Genomic DNA, 17,978 nt, shown 5'->3' with positions numbered 1-17,978 from the left:
GTCCGGCACCTTGTCCTCGGCTGCGCGTTCGTCGGCTGCCTTGTTGAAGCTGTTCACGCCGATTTTGCGGGATGCGGTTTCCCTGTTCTATGCTTCCCGTCATCGCGTGTCGGCAGGCGGTGCTGGGTTCCTCCGTGGAATCTGCTTGGGCTCTGGCTCTTAGGCGTTCTTCACCTTTTTGTCCTCTCCTGTTTGGGGAGTCGGCCGTGGCGCAGTTTATTCAGGCTGCGTCGGCGGCTTGTCGTCCGATGTCGGACTTGTTGGTTTTCCGGGGGTCCCGGGGTGGGTCTTCCCGGAAAGGTCGTGCCAGGGCTCGGGGTTCCTCTCGTCGTGGTAGGCCTCTGGTGTCAGGTTTGGGGTTGGCTCCTCCTGCGGACCCTCCCTCGTCTGGTCGGCGCGGTGTTCGCGCTGTGCGGGGTTCTGGGTCTCGTAAGGGTCGCCGGCCCTTTCGCGGTTTGCCCCTTTGACGGGGCGATGGGGGGGCGGCTTGCGTTGTTCGCCCGCGCCTGGTCCCACGATTCGTGGGCCTTTCGGGTCGTGTCTTGCGGCCTGCGGTGGCGTTGGGTGGCCCCTCCCCCCCTTTGGGGGTCGGGGCTGGCGGGGCAGGCTTCTTCCCCTGCGCTCTGTCGAGTCGTCTTGGAGTGGGTACGCTTGGGCGTCGTCGAAACGACGTCGTCCCTCAGATGGGTTTCCCGTCTGTTTCCGGTTCCGAAACGGGACTGCGCGGACCTGCGGTTCATTCTGGACTTGTCCCGTCTGAACCCCTGGGTTCATTGCCCCTCCTTTCGGATGACTACGCTGTCTCAGGTTCGGCTCCTCTTGGAGCCGGGTGCTTGGATGGTGTCCCTGGACCTCCGGGACGCTTATTGGCATGTCCCGATTCATCCGCGGTTCAGGGACTGGCTCGGTTTTGTAGTGGGGCGTCTGAGTTACCCGCTTTCGTTGTCTCCCGTTCGGGTTGAACCTGGCACCTCGCGTGTTCACACGCCTTACACGGGTTGTGGTGGCTCGTTTGCGTCTCCTAGGTGTTCGGGTGTTGGCCTACCTCGACGACTGGCTGGTTTGGGCTCCCAGCCAGTCAGCTTGCTTGCTAGCCAGGGGATTTGGTTCTTTCCCAGCTCGCCGGGTTCGGGTTCTTGGTGAACTGGAGGAAGTCCCATCTGGTTCCCTCTCAGGTTCAGACTTGGCTGGGTCTCGTGTGGGACTCTCGGACCGCCTCCTTGTCTCTCCCTCCGGAGTCTCTCCTGCGGCTGCGGTCCCGCCTTCGTCTGTTTCTGGAGGGCCCTCGGGTCACCCGGCGGTTGCTCGAGGGGCTGTGCGGGAGCCTGAACTTCGCGATGGTGGTCTACCCGCCGGGTCGGGTTTGGCTTCGACGGCTGTTCTGGTTCCTTCGGGGTTCCCCCTTCCGCCTCTCTCGCGATCGCAGAGTTCGACCCCCGGGGACTTGCGTCGGTTGCTGCGTCACCGGCTTCCTCTTCGGGTTTTTCGGGGTTCAGTGCCTTGGCGCCTACCCGAGCCCTCGCTCGATGTGTACACGGATGCGTCGTCTCTCGGCTGGGGTTTTTGTGACCAGTGCTCACCAGGCCGGCCAGGGGCGTTGGGATCCGTCCTTCCGTCGAGCTCACAGTACGGTGCGGGAGTTCGCGGCAGTGTGGTTTGCTCTGGGGAGGATTCGGGTGGCCCGCGGATCGACGATTCGGCTCCATTCGGACTGCTCTCCGGTGGTTCATTGCCTGAACCGCGGGGGTTCGATGCGGTCCTTGTCTCTTTGGGGTTGGTCCGCTTCGGGTGACTCGTCTGCTGAGTTCTCGGGGTTTGGCTCTCCTGGCGGTTCACGTACGGGGGCGTGTCCAACGTCTTGGCCGACGCCCTGTCTCGCTTCGTTCCCCTCTCCACGGAGTGGACGGTCGACGACGAGTCCTTCCGTTGGCTTTGCCAGACGTTCGGGCGCCCCGAGGTGGACCTCTTCGCGTCGGCGTGGTCGCGGCGTCTTCCCGTTTATGCGGCGCCCTTCCCGATTGCGAGGCCGTCGGGGTCGATGCCTTTCGGCTCGACTGGTCGAGGTGGGGGTTCCTGTACCTCTTCCCCCAGTTCGGCTGTTGCTCCAGGTCCTGACTCGCTTAGAGACTTACCGGGGGAGAGTTGTCCTTCTGGCCCCTTGGTGGCCGGCCCAGCCTTGGTTTCAGGCGCTGGTTGCTCGGTGTCCGAACCCGAGGGTTTTTCCCGCGGCTCCGCCTCTTTCAGCAGATCGGGCCGGTACGTCACGTAGCTGGTTCGATCTTCTCCTCGAGTCTTCGCGTATGGTTTTTTTTTTTGACTCGAGTCTATCATCATCTCTATGGTGATCAGGTGGCCTCCTTGTTGGTGTCCCACCTGAGGGCTTCTTCTCGGCGGCAGTATGAAGTTTCCTGGCGGTCCTAACGTTTCTTTTTGCGTCTTCGTCGTGTTAGCTCCTTGTCTGTTCGGGTGGTCTTGTCCTTCCTCTCGTGGTTGTTTCAGGACCGTCATCTTATGCCTAACACTGTCGCTTCGTATCGTGCGGCGCTGGCGGAGCCGCTTCAGCTTGCTTTCGGTATCGATGTTACGTCTGCGCCGTTTCACAAGCTGTCTCGTGCATTGTTTCACCTCCGGCCTGCTCATGCGTCGCCTGAGCCGTCCTGGTCTTTGGACAGAGTGCTCTCTTTCCTTTCATCTCCTCGTTTCGTTGTGGCCCCTTCGGTCCAGGATTGTTTTTCCAAGGCACTTTTCTTGTTGGCTTTGGCCTCTGGGGGTCGGGTAGGGGAGCTTCATGCTCTCCTCCGGCGCAGGGGTTTCTGCTCTTTTGGTCGTGGTGATAGTTTTGTTCGTTTGCAGCCGTCTCCTTCTTTTCTGGCGAAGAATGAGACTGCTGCGTTCCGGAGGGGTCCATGGGTGGTTGATGCTTGGTTGGTCAGGCCGGGGGTGCATCATGTTTTGTGTCCGGTTGCGGCGCTTCGCCGTTATTTGCGCGCCACAGCTTCTGTGTCCGGGGACGCGCTGTGGGTTGATCCGGTTTCCCTTCTTCCCTGTTCGCGGGTTCGGGTCTCTCAGGTCGTCCGCAGGGTTATTAGGTCTAGCCAGCCTGCGGTCTATCCCCGTGCCCATGACGTTCGTAAGTTCGCGGCTCTTGCTGCCGTCTTTGGGAATATGTCTTGGTCTGATATTCCGGGCGCGGGGATTTTGGCGGTCGAACAGGGTCCTGGCTGCTCGTTACCTTGTGAATGTCCCTGGCCCTCGTCGGGCCTGTGTTGCTTTGGGTCGGCGGTTGCAGCCAGTTGTCTCGGCTTCGAGTTGAGGGGTGAGCGACGACCGCCTCCCGGGTAAGTCCCTCTTTTCTGTCTGTGGGTAGTTAGCTCCGGGGAGCCGACGGGGCCCCCCAGAAAAACCAGCGTTGAATGTAATGAAACGCCATTTTCTGGGTGAGTCCCGGAGGCTCCCGGCATCCCTCCCTCCCTCCGGTCGGCGGTTGTTTTCGCGTTTTTTGACATCCAGCCTCAAGAACTGAGGTGTGGGTAGCCGGCGCGGGGGGTCTGGGGCTCCCCCTTCCCCCTCCCGGGGAGGGGGGAGCTGCGCAGACAGCGGCGCGGCAGGTGTGTGACGTCACACTAATTTGCTTGTTTTCGGTTGGGGAGTTCTATCCACTAGTTCGGTATTAGGTAGCAATTTTTAACCAGAATAGGGGTTTGTTTGGGGCGCTTACCTTTCTGGGTGCCTGTTCCGGTCGATGGCAGACATAGAATGCTTCCAACTACACGGGGGGCTTCTATAGGCCATTGCTCCCCTTGCCTCTCTGAGGGGGCCCGGTTCTGGCCGTGGTCCCCGGTAGGCCTAAGAACTCCATACACATGACTGATGCCAAAGTCTGACATTAGCATATCAGCCTGGGATAGCTCCGGGGAGCCTCCGGGACTCGCCCAGAAAATGGCGTTTCATTACATTCAACGCTGGTTTTTTGATAAGGTACACTTTTTCACAACATTTTCAAAGAGCTGATTTGATAACCCAAACTTACTAGTAATCTTAATTCATGTTCAAGTCTTGAGTCTGCCTCTTGAGTTAGGAAGTGAGTACTGTATTTATTGGTTTTGTGCTTCAGGGTTCTGTTTGTTCAAATTCTGTAATATATTGCTGTCATGCAAGTGGAGAGTTGATATACCTGGTATTCAAAATTTCTTTTGAATACCTTTTAATCTGAACAGAAATTTGAGTTGCTGAAATTTCTGCCAAATGAGAAACCTGAATAGTTGTGGCACACTGCGGATTTGAATGTTTGTTTTACAACTTTTGGAGCAGGACTCTTTCCATCTCTGTCAGGTCATTGCAAGAGTGGGTGGCTTCTGGCACGGTTGAGGCAACTGCATCTCTTTGCTGAGTGTCTCGCCTATTCACAGTCCCTGAGTGGGACTTGGTGGGGCTCCAATTCATCCTCAATCTTCCAGGGTACAGTATTCACCACCTGCCGCACTTTCCGCATGACTCACTTTAGTATGTCCCCATACATCTGGAGTTAGGAGAGTGGTTACGTTTTGACATAGGACATGAGGCTTACCACCCCAGTGTCCTTCTCTTCAACTTGAATCTGGCTCCCCCATAGTTTAACCAGAGTGGCTTAGGTCGTGGTGGCTCATCTTTGTTGTTGGGGGTTCAAGTTCTGCCTACCTTTACAACTAGCTGATTTGGGCCCCTAGTCAACCAACATGTCTGCTAGCCCTCGATCTGGCTAGCCAGGTTTTCTCTTCACAAAGTTGACATATGATGTATTCGACATTTGAGTTTTGAGAAAGCTGCCAGATACGTCTGTATCCCAGGCATAATCTGGCCACTATGACATTACATTGCCGAGTTCCTGCTCTGTTAGTTCCATATTAAATGTCTCCATTTGGTATTCATCATAATATTTACAGCTTTCGGGTCTTTTTGAATTTGTTAGGTCAATAAAATGTTCATTGGGTATTTGTTTTAGTCTGATCCATCAATACAAGGTCTCTTTGTCACCCTTGTATCCAGTAGCAATGAGACTCTCTGGTACCTGGTGTTGACCATTAACAACCAAAGCATAAACATAGGGAGGCTACTGAGGCTGATGCCAGAAAGGGACATTTCATTATACTGAACTCTATTTTAGTTTATTTAATAATACAAGACTTATTAGTATTTAAAGTATATATAATTCTTTTTTATTTTAACAGGTGAAAGTATTACCAGACTTCTTGGGCATCAATGTGCATTGGATGTGCACAGGTACAGGTGAGGATAGACAAATAGAAGAGGTGCTGATGAGAAATGCCAAAGCGATTCGCCATGAAATAAGTCAAATGCGTGTTATTGGGCACGTACCTCCCATCACTTTTGTGAAAGGTGAGGACTGACTGATTTCACTTTAATCTTTTATATGCAATTAAATTATCATTTATGTGGCATGAAATAATTGTATCCATCAGTACAACTAATTCATGCCACAGTAAGCTTGTGTGATTGATACATAATGAATAATGACTACAGTTTTAACAAGAACTCTTTGTGTATGCTGTTTGTACACACACATTAATTGTTTGAATAATAAACATTTCTGTGCTGCCACATTTAACTGCTCCCTAAAGTAAAACCTGTGTTCTTGTATAGGATCATACAGAGTCAGGCATTATAAGATCATCCAGAGTCAGGCAATATAATATATTGACACATACCACAGGGAACTTTACAAATGTCCCTACATGACTGTTATAGATGCTAGGGAGGCTCTGAATAATAAAAATTCCAGTTCAGATTGAGCTGAATTGGCATCACAAGTGACTGTCAAAAGAGAGCTTTAACTAAGTACTAGTTGGCCTGCCTGGTTATTTTCATGTACACCTTTGGGTTCCTTGACATGAGCCACCTTATGTGCTACCTGACACTTGTCCCATGTATAACTGGCATACTGAAATGGGAATTTTCTGTTAACTTTTACTTGTCTGCATCCTTTACACTTTTCTGGTACACAGTGGGCTATGCTTACACTGGATATTTACTAGTCTTTGAATGTTTGTAGTACTCTCTGAGGAGAGTGCCTTCGGCTCCCCGGAGCTATACCAGGCTGATGTGTATATATTAGACCGTGGCAATGGTCAATCGATGGAGTTCTAGCCTACCGGGGACCACGAACCAGAACCTGGGCCCCTCAGAGAGGCATGAGGAGCAATTTCCTATAGACGCCCCCATGTAGTTGGAAGCAGTGTATGTCCATCAGTCTATGGAAGCAGTCCATCTACCAGGTCAGGCACCCAGAAAGGTAGGAATCCCAAACAAACTACAGCTGACTAGAAATTGCAAACCATAAGCCGAATGAGCAAGTAGAACTCTCCAATCAGAAAACAAGCAAACAAGTATCACATCACCACAGCCACCGTGTCACTGTCTGTGCAGCTCCCTCCTCCCCGGGAGGGTGAGGAGGGAGCCCCAGACCTCCCGTGCCCCAGTTCTGAGGCTGTGGTGTTGAGTGGCAGTCGATAGACTCTGGCTCCATCCTTAGAGCAGTGTTATGCTTTACGGCGTTCCTCTGTTGTGTGTGCGAGCCAGGAGTAATTCAAGAAGTACAGTGTACTGGGGCTGCATATGCCTAGGGTCACCTTCCATAGGTGCCCTGTAAATACTGCCTTGCAATTTGGGGTTACCTTCCACAAACTGTTCGGGGACTACCTCCGCAGGGTTCTTTTGCTGCTCGGTGATTGCCCGCCATTGGGGTTAGCTGAAATTTTTTCCCTACCATTGTTTGGCCAAGGGTAGGAGGTAGTATTGTCGCTGGCTGGGGCACAAGGTACTGTGGTGCTGTCTTATAATATGCATACCAGCCAGTTCTGTTCCTCCTGGAGATGTTGTGCTTTTGTGGGGGTGTTTCTTTTCTTTTAATTTATTTTACTTGGTGGGGGTCTGCCTGGTGTGGCTGTAGGACCACTTGTATTATTTTGGTGGCCTTCTGCTAGGTCCTTGTGATTGCACATATCACAAGGATTCAGCTTCTGTTCGTTTGTTTGGTAGTTCTGGGATAACTGGTTAGCAGTACCTTGCCTGGGCTTCCCTTAGCAGTCAGCCTAAGGGCCCTGGAAACCCCCATTGGGGCTCATTGGTCCAACGGATGCATCCTCCGAGTCTCGTCTCGCTTTGTGCGAGTTTGAAGGTTGCTCTGTCCCCTTGTCTCAGGGTGACACTCACCGTTTTTTGCCTCCGCTATGTTGCCTGTTGGGTCAATGACACAGTTGACTCAGAGTCCTGTGAGTGGTGTTCCTTGCTTGTACTCCAGTTCACTCAATCCTGTGATGCTGATGTTCAGGTGCAGGCAGCTTCTGTGTTGTATGCGAGGTTTAAGTTGCTGCAATGTGCTAGGTTGGTGTCTTTCTGGATGGGAAAGGGCAGACTGCCCTTTCATTTCGTTGGGGGCGTGACATGTGTTCTGTCAAAACCCGCATGCTTGAGTGGTGGGAGTTGACTAAATAAGGTTTAGTCAGACCTTTTAAATAAAGTCCTTCAGGTTTTCCTGGGGGTCGAGTTGGAGTACCTCAATGTGTACTTGTTTGCCCCTGTGCTTCCTCGCGATATTGACCAGGTGCAGCTTCACGTGCAGGTTCCCTCCTTTTCGGCGTCTCTGGTCGCTGAGGATTTGTGCACCCATGGGCATCTGGCTTCGGTCTTGCGCTTCGTTTTCCTGTTGGTGCTGTCTTCGGACTGGCTTGAGGAGGATGTGGAGGAAGCTGGGTTCCAGGCCAGCATCCAATGTACTAGCCTCGGCTGCCTTATTGAAGTTGTTTGCGCGATTCTGAAGGAAGCGGTGTTTTGGTTCTTTGCTTCTAGCCTCGCGTACCAACAGGCGGTGCTCGTCCACTTTTTGGAATCTGCTTGGGCCCTGGTTCTTAGATTTTTGTCCCTGTTTTGTCTGTTGCTGTTTGCAGAATCTGCAGTGGTGCATTTTCTGCAGGCACCTTCATCTAGTTGCTGCCCTATGCTGACTTGTTGGTTCTCCAGGGGGCCATGGGGATCCTGCTCAGAAGGGTCGTGCCATGGCTCGGGATTCCTTTGGTTGTTGTAAGCCAGTGGTGCCAGATTTGGGGCTGGCCCTGGCCCCTTCTCCAGAGGGGGAGGGACCAGGGAGGGGAATGGCCTGTCCCGTTTCATTCTCCTGTCCACGGAATGGATGGTCGATGCCGACTCGTTCCGTTGCCTCTGCTGGACTTTCGGGTGCCTGGAGGTGGACCTCTTTTGTGTCAGCCTACTCGAGGTGTCTTCCGGTGTATATGCGGCGCCCTTTCCCGACTGCGAGGCTGCCGAGGTTGATGCCTTTAGGCTGGACTGGTCGAAATGGGATTACCCTGTACCTCTTCTTCCCGGTTGGGTTGTTGCTCTGGATCCTGGCTCGCTTGGAGACTTACCAGGGGAGAGTAAGGCCCATGTTGGCCCCTTGGTGGCCAGCCCAGCCTTGGTTTCAGGTGCTGCTTGCTCGATGTCCAAACCCGAGGGTCTTCACGCGGCTCCGCCTTTTCCAGCAGATTAGTCCAGTCTGGTGCATGGCTGGTTCAATCTTCTCCGATCTTCACGTCTGGTCTTTTTGATGCGGGTTTATTACAATGTGTATGATGATCAGGTGGCTTCGTTGATGTTGCCCCACCTGCGAGTTTCGTCTTGATGGCAGTATGAAGTTTCCTGGCGGTCCTTTCAGCACTCTTGTCTCTTCGTAGGTTGTCTTTGATTTCTATTCAGGTTGTTTTTTTTTTCTCTCTTGGTTGTTTCAGGACCATCATTTTATGCCGAATACTGTCGGTAATACTGTGTTTTAGTTTTAGTATGACCTGGGCTGACATTCAGGCACAGGGTTTTTGGAGGTCGAACAGGGTCCTAGCCGCACGGTACCTCGTTAAAGTTCCTGGCCTTTCTTGGACTTGTGTAGCCTTGGGTCGCAGGTTGTAGCCAGTTGTCTTGACTTTGAGTTGAGAAGCAAGTGGCTGCCACCTCCTGGTTAAGTCCCTCTTTTCTGGGGGGAGCCCCGTCGGCTCCCCGGAGCTTTACCGGCTGATATGCTAATGTCAGACTTTGGCATCAGTCATGTGTATGGAGTTCTAGGGCCTACCGGGGACCACGGCCAGAACCTGCCCCCTCAGAGAGGTAAGGGGAGCAATGGCCTATAGAAACCCCCGTGTGGTTGGAAGCATTCTATGTCTGCCATCGACCGGGTCAAGCATCCAGAAAGGTAAGCATTCCAAAACAAACCCCTATTCTGGTGAAAATTGCTACCTAAAGCCGAACTAGTGGATAGAACTCTTCAACAGAAAACAAGGAAACTAGTATGACGTCATACGTCACCTCGCCGCTGTCTGCGCAGCTCCCCCCTCCCCGGGAGAGAGAAGGGGGAGCCCCAGACCTCCCACGCCGGCTATCCATCCATCAGTTCTTCGGCTGATGCTATAGGCAACGGTTGTGTGCTCCGGCTCCAGTGGTTGTTTCAGCACTGTACCTAGAGTGTGGTGTCTGTTTTCTAGGTGGTGCGTGAGCCGGGAGTGATTCTCCAGTACTCGGGCTGCATGCGCCTAGGGTTCCCTTCCCTAGGTGCCCTGTAAGTACTGCCCTTGGGGCTTGGGGCCACTTTCCACAAGTTCCTTGGGTCCTGCCCCTGCTTGGCCGTTTACTGCTTGGTTTTCGGCCGCTCTTTGTGTGCTCGGGTGTTCTGTCTCCCTTGTTCGCCTTAGAGTAAGGGGCAGTTTTTGCACTGGTGGGGCGCAGGGTACTGTGCAGCTTGTCTTTACCAATCATAGCGGCCGGCTCTGTTTCCGCTTGGGTACGCTGTCCTCTTGCGGGGTTTTCTTTTTCTTTTGTTTATCTACCTGGTTGGGTCCTCTGTTTTCGTTCTTGCCCCTTGTGTTCCTTGTGTTCTGAGTATTTTCTGGTGGTACCCCCTGCTAGGTCCCCGTGAGTGTACACGTCCCGAGGGTTCAGCTCTTAGAAAGTTGTTTGGTAGCTTTGGGTGCCGGTTAGCAGTACCCTGCCTGGGATTACCTGAGCGCGAGTCCTCTTATAGTAAACGCTCGGGACCCTGGGAAACCCCTGGGGGCGCGCGGGTCCGATGGATGTGACCCCAGAGTCCCCCCCCTCGCTTCCAGCGAGTTCGAGGGTTGCTCTCACCCTTTGTCTCTGGGTGACTCTGTTTTGCCTCCGTCTGCTGCCTGTGGGGTCGGTGACACCTTCGACCCGGAGTCCTGCGAGTTTGGTTGCTCGTTGTGGCTCGGTTACCCAGTTGTGCTAACAAAGCGGGTGCGGGCAGCAGGGGCATTGCACTTGAGCCTTGGTGGTGGCAACGTTCTCGTGGTTTCCTCCCCGGGAGCCCCGGGGCTGCCCCGTTGTAGTTCGTTTTGGGACTTGGGGGTGTTGGTTGCTTCGGTTCCATCCACACCCCCTTGTCTTTTCCCTGGATCACCCTTCCTGCCTGCATCCGGTTCCTTACCGTCTGTAGGTTCGGGGCGGGGTTTTTGGTGTTGAGACTCGGGCAGTCTCAGGGAAATTCCCCTTCCAGGGTAGTGACGGGGGCATTTGAGCCTGTTCCTCCAGCCGTGTTGTATGAGTCTGCCAGTGGGCTCCCTTCCTTAGTGTTTTCACGGCTGCCCCGGTTTTCTGGTATGGCCGGGGCTTTGGGGGAACGGCTCGGCCCCGGGGCCTGTCGTGTAGGTTCCCGGGGCTGGGGAGGGGCTGACTTGGGGGGGGGCCTTGGCCCCGTTGGACCCTGTGGGGGTTTTTATCCCCCTCTAGGTGGGGCTTGTGGTTACGCGGAGTGGGGTCTTTCCTCCCCACTCGCTGTACGTGCTGTTGGGCGTCGGCCCCTCCCCGGGCTCGGTTCCTTGGCCTTTGAGTCGGTTGGTTCCGTCCTGTGGGTGGAAGTTTCCTCCCACCCCTTTGGGACGGTGTTTTCGTCATATTTCCCCGTTCGATGGGGTTCTGCGTGACTTCTGATCTCGGGTGCGCCTGCGCCTTCGTGTGCCTTCGGGACTAGTGTTGGCTTCTGTGTTCTCGAGGGTACGGGATGGTTTTTCGCTACTTCCCGGATTATTGGAATGTCTGTCGACTCCTCGTCCTTGTCGCCCTGTTGGGCTACTTGTCGCCCTGTTGGGCTACTTGTCGCCCTGTTGGGCTACTTGTCGCCCTGTTGGGCTACTTGTCGCCCTGTTGGGCTACTTGACGCCCGGTTGGGCTGCTTGACGCCCGGTTGGGCTGCTTGTCGCCCGGTTGGGTTCCTTTTTGGGCTCTTTGCTTCTTTGGCCGGTTTTATTGTTCCTGCTTCCTCTTTTGGCTACTTTTCTCGTGCAGTAGTCCTGGCTGGCGCCTTCCCGCAGAGAGGGTGTGCGGTTCGGCCAGCGTGTTATACGCCGTGGAGTTGGTTTTGGTCTGGGCGGTGTTTCAGTGCTGGTGTTTTGCGCCCTTTTTGCTACAGTGCTTCGCCTCTCGTTCTTCTCCCTGGCTGCGGTATGTGCCCCTTCGCGCCGGGGGTGTCCTGGTTCCCAGTTGTGGGGAGGACACCGCGGTTTTCCCTGTGTCATGGGTGTGAACTGCCTCCTTCGCCTCTGCCTGCTCTCCTGCGGGTCCGGCAGGGTCCGGCTCTGGCGTCTTCACCTGGCGGTGCTCCCAGGTTCTTCTGGGCACGGTTAAGTCGTGTCAAGTTCGTGCCACCGTTCGCCAGGCGAGTTTCTGCGGTCTGGCGTCTTTTGGCCGGACGCTGGATGCGGAGTTGTTTATATACCTGTCTTTATTTAGGTATATTTTGTAAGACTGAGACCGTTCGCACACCAGTGACTGTCCCTTTTTCAACCCTTCCTGTCCCCCTCATGTGCATGTCCAACCCATGCTGGAGTCATTCAGGGGACCCTCCTTTTTTTTTAATGTTGTGAGGTGTGGGTTGTAGGGTTGGTTCTGTACTCACCTGGTAAGGCTCCTGGCTGTGCTTGCAGGATTTGAGCTCTGGCTCTTGGGTCCCGCCTATCTGGTAGAACTTGCGGGATAGTACCAGTGGAGTGCAGTGGTGCTATTGGCACATTTGGGGAACACTGTATTACCATCAGAGGTCTGTGCTTGTTCCACGACCTACTTGCTAGCATAAGCCTCCTTGCTGGTTCGTCCGTGGACTTCCAGGGCACACTAGCCTGTTTTCGTATGGCAGTTCCGGCTCGTCCTGGTTGTGGGGGTATGTGGGCCGGTGGACTGCTCCTAGCAGCTGCCTGGTGGGCCACCCTCTGGCCGGTCTAGCCTGGCCTTGGGCCGGGCTTGAGGTGTGAATTGAGCTCCCAGTACCTCATCCAGCAGGTATCGAGCGGGGTTTCTCCGCCGTCGGTCGCTTGGTGCAGGTTTCTGGGCCTGCGGGGTTTTGTCGTGTCTGTTGGCCCTGTCTGGGGTCTGCCTGCTCCGTTCTCTGCCTTTGCAGAAGAGAGTTGCTACGTTACATGTTGCATGTTGCAGTGGTGCCTGTTGCTGCTGCTGCACGTGTGCATTGGTACCGTGTTTCACGGTGGCGTGTCCTTGTTCCTGTGTCCGGTTGTGGAGTGGCGCTTTGCTGCCGTTTTGTGCCTGGGGATTGCGTGGGTTTTTTTTTTGTCCCTGCCTGATTGTCCACCCCTGGTTGTTATCCTGGGGTTTTTGTGCTTCTGCTCTTTCTTCCTGCCTCCTCTGCAGCAGGTGTGTTCTGCATGTGTTCATAGGCGTTTGTCCGCCTGTGTCCTGTGATGTGCTTCTTTGTCTCAGTCTATTGCAGTTGTTTGTACCCCTTGGTTCGGGTACTGTTCTGGCAGCGACCTTTCCGCCTTCTTTGGTTTCCTAGCTTGCCCTGCCGGTTGTTTTTTTTGGGGTCTTGCGATGTCTCGCGTCGGACCCGTCGTTTTTGAACTCCTGGCGGGCTTGCATGCTTTGGGGGAGTTTTTTCTGTTCGGCAGACGTTCCATCTCCTTGTGCCGTCTGGGTTTCGGTGGTCACGCCCGAGATCTTCCCGCGGCTCCGCCTTTTCCTGGGCTCGGAGGGGCCTTGTCGGGGCTGCTTATGTTCTGCTTTGCGGTCTCGCCTCCGGTTGGTGGTCGGGTGGCTTCGTGGTAGGTGTCCCACCTGCCTGCTTCTCTTGTCGGCAGTATGGGGTATTTTGGCGGTCCTTCCTTTTCCTGTCCCTTCTTAGGTGGTGGTTAGCTTGGTTTACTCTCGGCTTGGTTTTCTGGTGGGGGTTGGGGGCCGTCGTCTTGCCACATACTGTCGCCTCTTTTCGTGCTGCGCGGGCGGAGCCGCTTCAGCTTGCTTTCGGTCTTGGTGTTGCTTCTGCACCGTTAGTCAGCTGTCTTGTGCGTTGTTTCACCTCCGGCCTGTTCATGCGCCGCTTGCACCATCCTGGTCTCTGGTCAGCGTGCGCTGTCTTCTCCTCGGTTGGTAGTGCCCCTTCGGTTCCGGTGTGTTTTTTCATTGGCTCTTTCCTTTTGGCCTTTGCCTCTGGGGGTCGAGTCGCTGAGTTTTCTTGCTCCTTCGGTTTTAGCGTTTTGGTTGTTCGGTGGCAGCAGTCTCCATCTTTTCTGGCGCGGGGTGGGGCTGCTGCGTTCTGGAGGGGTCCAGGTTTGTTGGTGCTTCGTTGGTCGGGCGGGGGTGTCGTTTTTTGTGTTCAGTGGCGGCCCTCCGCTGTTGTTTGAGTGCCACAGCGTTTGGGTCCGGAGCGCGTTTTGCGTTGATCAGGTTCTGTTCTTCCTGGTTCGCGGGTGATAGTGTCCCGGGTGGTCAGCCGTGTTCTTGCGGCTAAGCTGCCTGTGTTCTTCCCTCATGCCTGTGGCGTTCGTGGCTTCGCTGCTCTTGCTGCCGTCTGGGCGACGTGGCCTTGCGGTCTTTCGGGCATGGTTTTTTGGTGTTTGTGCAGGGGCGTTGCTGCTCGTTGTTCTCGTGTTGTTCCCGGGACTTTTCGGGGCTGTGGCGCCTTGGGTTGGCGTTTGCTGCCGGTTGTCTCGCCTCCTTGGGGGGTGCGTGGTGTCCGCCTCCCGGTTCTGTCCCTTTGACCTTCCTCTGTGGGTAGTTAGCTCCGGGGAGCCGACGAGGCTCCCCCAGAAAACCAGCGTTGAATGTAATGAAACGCCATTTTCTGGGTGAGACCCGGAGGCTCCCGGCAACCCCCTCTCCCTCCGGTCGGCGGTTTTTCGCGTGTTTTGACATCCAGCTTCAGAACTGATGGGTGGATAGCCGGCGTGGGAGGTCTGGGGCTCCCCCTTCCCCCTCCCGGGGAGGGGGGAGCTGTGCAGACAGCGGCGCGGTGACGTATGACGTCATACTAGTTTCCTTGTTTTCTGTTGAAGAGTTCTATCCACTAGTTCGGCTTTAGGTAGCAATTTTCACCAGAATAGGGGTTTGTTTTGGAATGCTTACCTTTCTGGATGCTTGACCCAGTCGATGGCAGACATAGAATGCTTCCAACCACACGGGGGTTTCTATAGGCCATTGCTCCCCTTGCCTCTCTGAGGGGGCCAGGTTCTGGCCGTGGTCCCCGGTAGGCCCTAGGACTCCATACACATGACTGATGCCAAAGTCTGACATTAGCATATCAGCCGGTAAAGCTCCGGGGAGCCTCCGGGTCTCGCCCAGAAAATGGCGTTTCATTACATTCAATGCTGGTTTTTTTGTTTATTTTTGGTTAAGTTGCTCCAGGGGCTGTCCACAGAAAACCAGCATTGAATGTAATAAAATGCCATTTTCTGGACGAGACCTGGAGGCTCCCCAGCATCCCTCCCTCCCTCCAGTCGATGTTTTTTTGTGTTTTTGATATTCAGCCTCTGAACTGGGGTTGGGTCGCCGGCGCTGGAGGTCTGGGGATTCCACCACCGCTTCCTCAAACAGCGGCACGGCGGCTGTGGTGACATCATGCTTGTTTTCCGATTGGGGAGTCCTGCTTGCTCGTTCGTCTTTCAGTGTGCAATTTCTAACCAGCTGTAGTTGGTGTTGGGATTCCTACCTTTCTGGGTACCTGACCTGGTAGATGGCAGACAGGCTGCTTCCAACTACTTGGGGGTCTATAGGCCATTGCTCCTCGTGCCTCTCTGAGGGGGCCAGGTTCTGGCTTGTGGTCCTCTGTAGGCTAGAACTCCATCAATTGACTGTTGCCACAGTCTAATATATACACATCAGCCTGGTATAGCTCCGGGGAGCCTCCAGGTGTCGCCTAGAAAATAGCATTTCATTATATTCAACACTGTTTTTTGGGGACTTGTATTAGTTTAAAGCTAGTTATGTACAGCAGAAGTATAGCTTGTTGAGCCCATACCATTTGATGGTTATCTTAAGATGATTTCGGGGCTTAGTGTCCCCGCGGCCCGGTCCTCGACCAGGCCTCTCCCCCCAGTAAGCAGCCCGTGACAGCTGACTCACTCCCAGGTACTTATTTACTGCTAGGTAACAGGAGCATCAGGGTTGAAAGAAACCCATTGTTTCTCGCCGGCGCCTGGGACTGAACCCGGGACCACAGGATCACGCGTGCAGTGTTCTGTCTGCTCAGCCACCGGCTCCCTTTGGATCAACCACCGGTCTTCTGGATCATAGACTTTGGTAATTTGAATTGTTGTCTATTGGTCATTTTGGCATAACACTTGTGTTACAGGCAAAACTCTCCCTGGTGCAGTATAGAAAAGTGACATATGGAGTATTTTGACCATGACAATCATTCTTTATATATCCTTCAATCCCTTCTTGGGCTCAAGGTGAGTTTGTTCATGTTTTTTCAGTGTCAGAATTAGGTGTCCTTATTTAAACCTACATATCTTGGCATGTACCTTGCAAAGTTACCACTAAACATAGTGTGTGAGCACAAAATTATCAATGCTAATGATTTCTATTTTTGGAGTCTGCAGATTCTTGGCATAATCTTTATTTTTGTTGAGAATTTTCAACCTTTTCTTGTTGCCGCGACCTGTGACTCTCGGCTGTAAAACATGGGCTCTGCTCAGTATTCTGTTCCTGATTTCTCTGTAGATGAAGGTTCAACTTGTATGTTATCAGCATTGTGCTTGGGCTAAGATGTGTCAGTCCTCTGTAATGCTGGTGGATGCTGGGATTAAGGCAGGAGATACTGAACATTCTTTTTCCTTGGAAATTTTAATGAATTTTCCAACCTCTGCAGTTTTTTGGTTCCTCCTCCTATGCATAGGAGGACCCTTCATTGCTTCCTCTGAGGAATGGGGCAGTCTTTCAGAACCACCAATTCCTCCCTATTGTGCCCCAAGGCTAGCTTTGGCTCCTATGTGAGGCTCAGATTTTTCTCATTGATGAGAAAAATTCTCAACAGTGAGAATTCTTCTCATGCTGAGAATGTGCTCAGTTTGAGACAGTGGTTAAGGAACTGTTTTTTTTCTGCATTGGTGGGTATGATGATCTCTCCATAGGTGCTGTCCAAGAGTTAATGATGGTTTCATTTTATGCTGCATTAAAAATGTGCGTTATCTATGACCATAGATGATAGGGCTGATAACCCTTCCATCACCTTAATCTTAGATGTACTAAACAGTAAAGGTGTTCACTAATGTAGGACGGGGAAATTTCATGGCTGCCAAAATCTTCGAATCCCCACATAGCCAGAAACAGAAATATGTGGATTCCACGTGCAGGTGATGAGTCACAATAACGTGGCTGAAGTATGTTGACCAGACCACACACTAGAAGGTGAAGGGACGACGACGTTTCGGTCCGTCCTGGACCATTCTCAAGTCGATTGTGTTGACACAATCGACTTGAGAATGATCCAGGATGGACCGAAACGTTGTCGTCCCTTCACCTTCTAGTGTGTGGTCTGGTTAACATGTGGCTTCCACTCTAATTGCATTAGAATGGTCTAGTTAGAGGATGATACAGAGGTATATGTAACAGAGTTGACAGCTGATTGGAGGTGACTGACTTGGTCTTGAACATGATTAATTAAATTAATTAACTGTATTCCTTGCAGATCGCCGATTTTATAAACTACAAGAAGTAGAAAAGATGCTGTCTGTTGCAGATTTTGGCGAAGATTTTGTGCCAACAGACCCAACACATCACCTAAAGTCAACCCTTGTGCTCAAAACTAATTTGGATAGTAGTCTTAAGGTAAACTCTGCTCACAAAAATTGTTGAAAATGATAATATTGCTTACAAAGGATTTTTTTATTAATTAAATGGCTAAACATCTACTATATCTGTATTTTTGATGCTCATTTTTCTTTTGTGAAATCCCATCTTGAATTGGGTGATTTCAGGTTGAATTTTCTTTAGATATTTCAAGTACTGTACCTGTAAGTGTTGAAGACTATTGAAAAACCCACAGCTTATAAAGAATAAAATACAGTGTGGTGAATATGTGCCCATAATATATGTATGAATAGACAGACTGATAGGAGGATGGTTATATCAGTGAGCAAGGCATATTTTGTTTATATGAAAGGAAAATGTCCAGGGACTTTCTCTTCTTAAAAAACCATAAAGATTCGGTACATGAAACTAGTTGATAACGTAGCAGATGTGTATGTTGTGCCCCAGGTATCCAACCTGTCCGCATCCTTGTAACGTATCGGAAATTGGAGAAAGGAGGAGGAAAACTCAGTGAAGTGGGAGGAGGTTAAAGATGAGTTGAAGAAAGGGCTAAGGAGAAGGAAGAAGGGAAAAGGGAAAGGAAGGAAGGAAGATGGACTAGGAAAAGAAGGGGGCTGGAGAAGGAAGGAGGAAAAAAGGAAGGGCTGAAGGAAAGAGATAGAAAGTGCTGCCACCATCTATTCAGGTTGTTTATAAGACAAGGAATGGAACTTGTCTGTACCACAATATTATCTGATATTATCAAGCAACAACTGTAAGAATGTAAATCATATAGTCAAGAATCTTTAAGTCATAATCTTTAGCATGTAAACTTCAGAGTACTCTCCACTCTAGCTTTCACTGTATCAAGAGACATGAATCTAAGATCTAGGGATCAGAATTAAAGA

General features: G+C 52.4%; 1 protein-coding gene across 4 annotated transcripts in view; it reads left to right on the top strand.

The window, feature by feature from the left end:
• The window catches only part of LOC138349517 (putative ribosome-binding factor A, mitochondrial), a 35,938-nt gene extending 18,745 nt beyond the window's left edge, over positions 1-17,193 (top strand). For 3 of the 4 annotated variants that reach the window (XM_069321819.1, XM_069321818.1, XM_069321820.1), the window contains exons 4-5: positions 5,208-5,376; positions 16,970-17,193. In XM_069321819.1, coding sequence (XP_069177920.1) covers positions 5,208-5,376; positions 16,970-17,136 — 336 coding nt within the window. In that variant the 3' untranslated portion in view covers positions 17,137-17,193. The remainder of the gene's footprint in view (positions 1-5,207; positions 5,377-16,969) is intronic. The other variant, XM_069321822.1, reaches the window with a different exon arrangement.
• Positions 17,194-17,978: the final 785 nt, after the last annotated feature.

Source organism: Procambarus clarkii, chromosome 10, assembly GCF_040958095.1.
Source record: "Procambarus clarkii isolate CNS0578487 chromosome 10, FALCON_Pclarkii_2.0, whole genome shotgun sequence".
NCBI lineage: Eukaryota > Metazoa > Arthropoda > Malacostraca > Decapoda > Cambaridae > Procambarus > Procambarus clarkii.
Note: the sequence above shows the minus strand (reverse complement) of the source record. Positions and strands in the feature narration are given on the sequence as shown.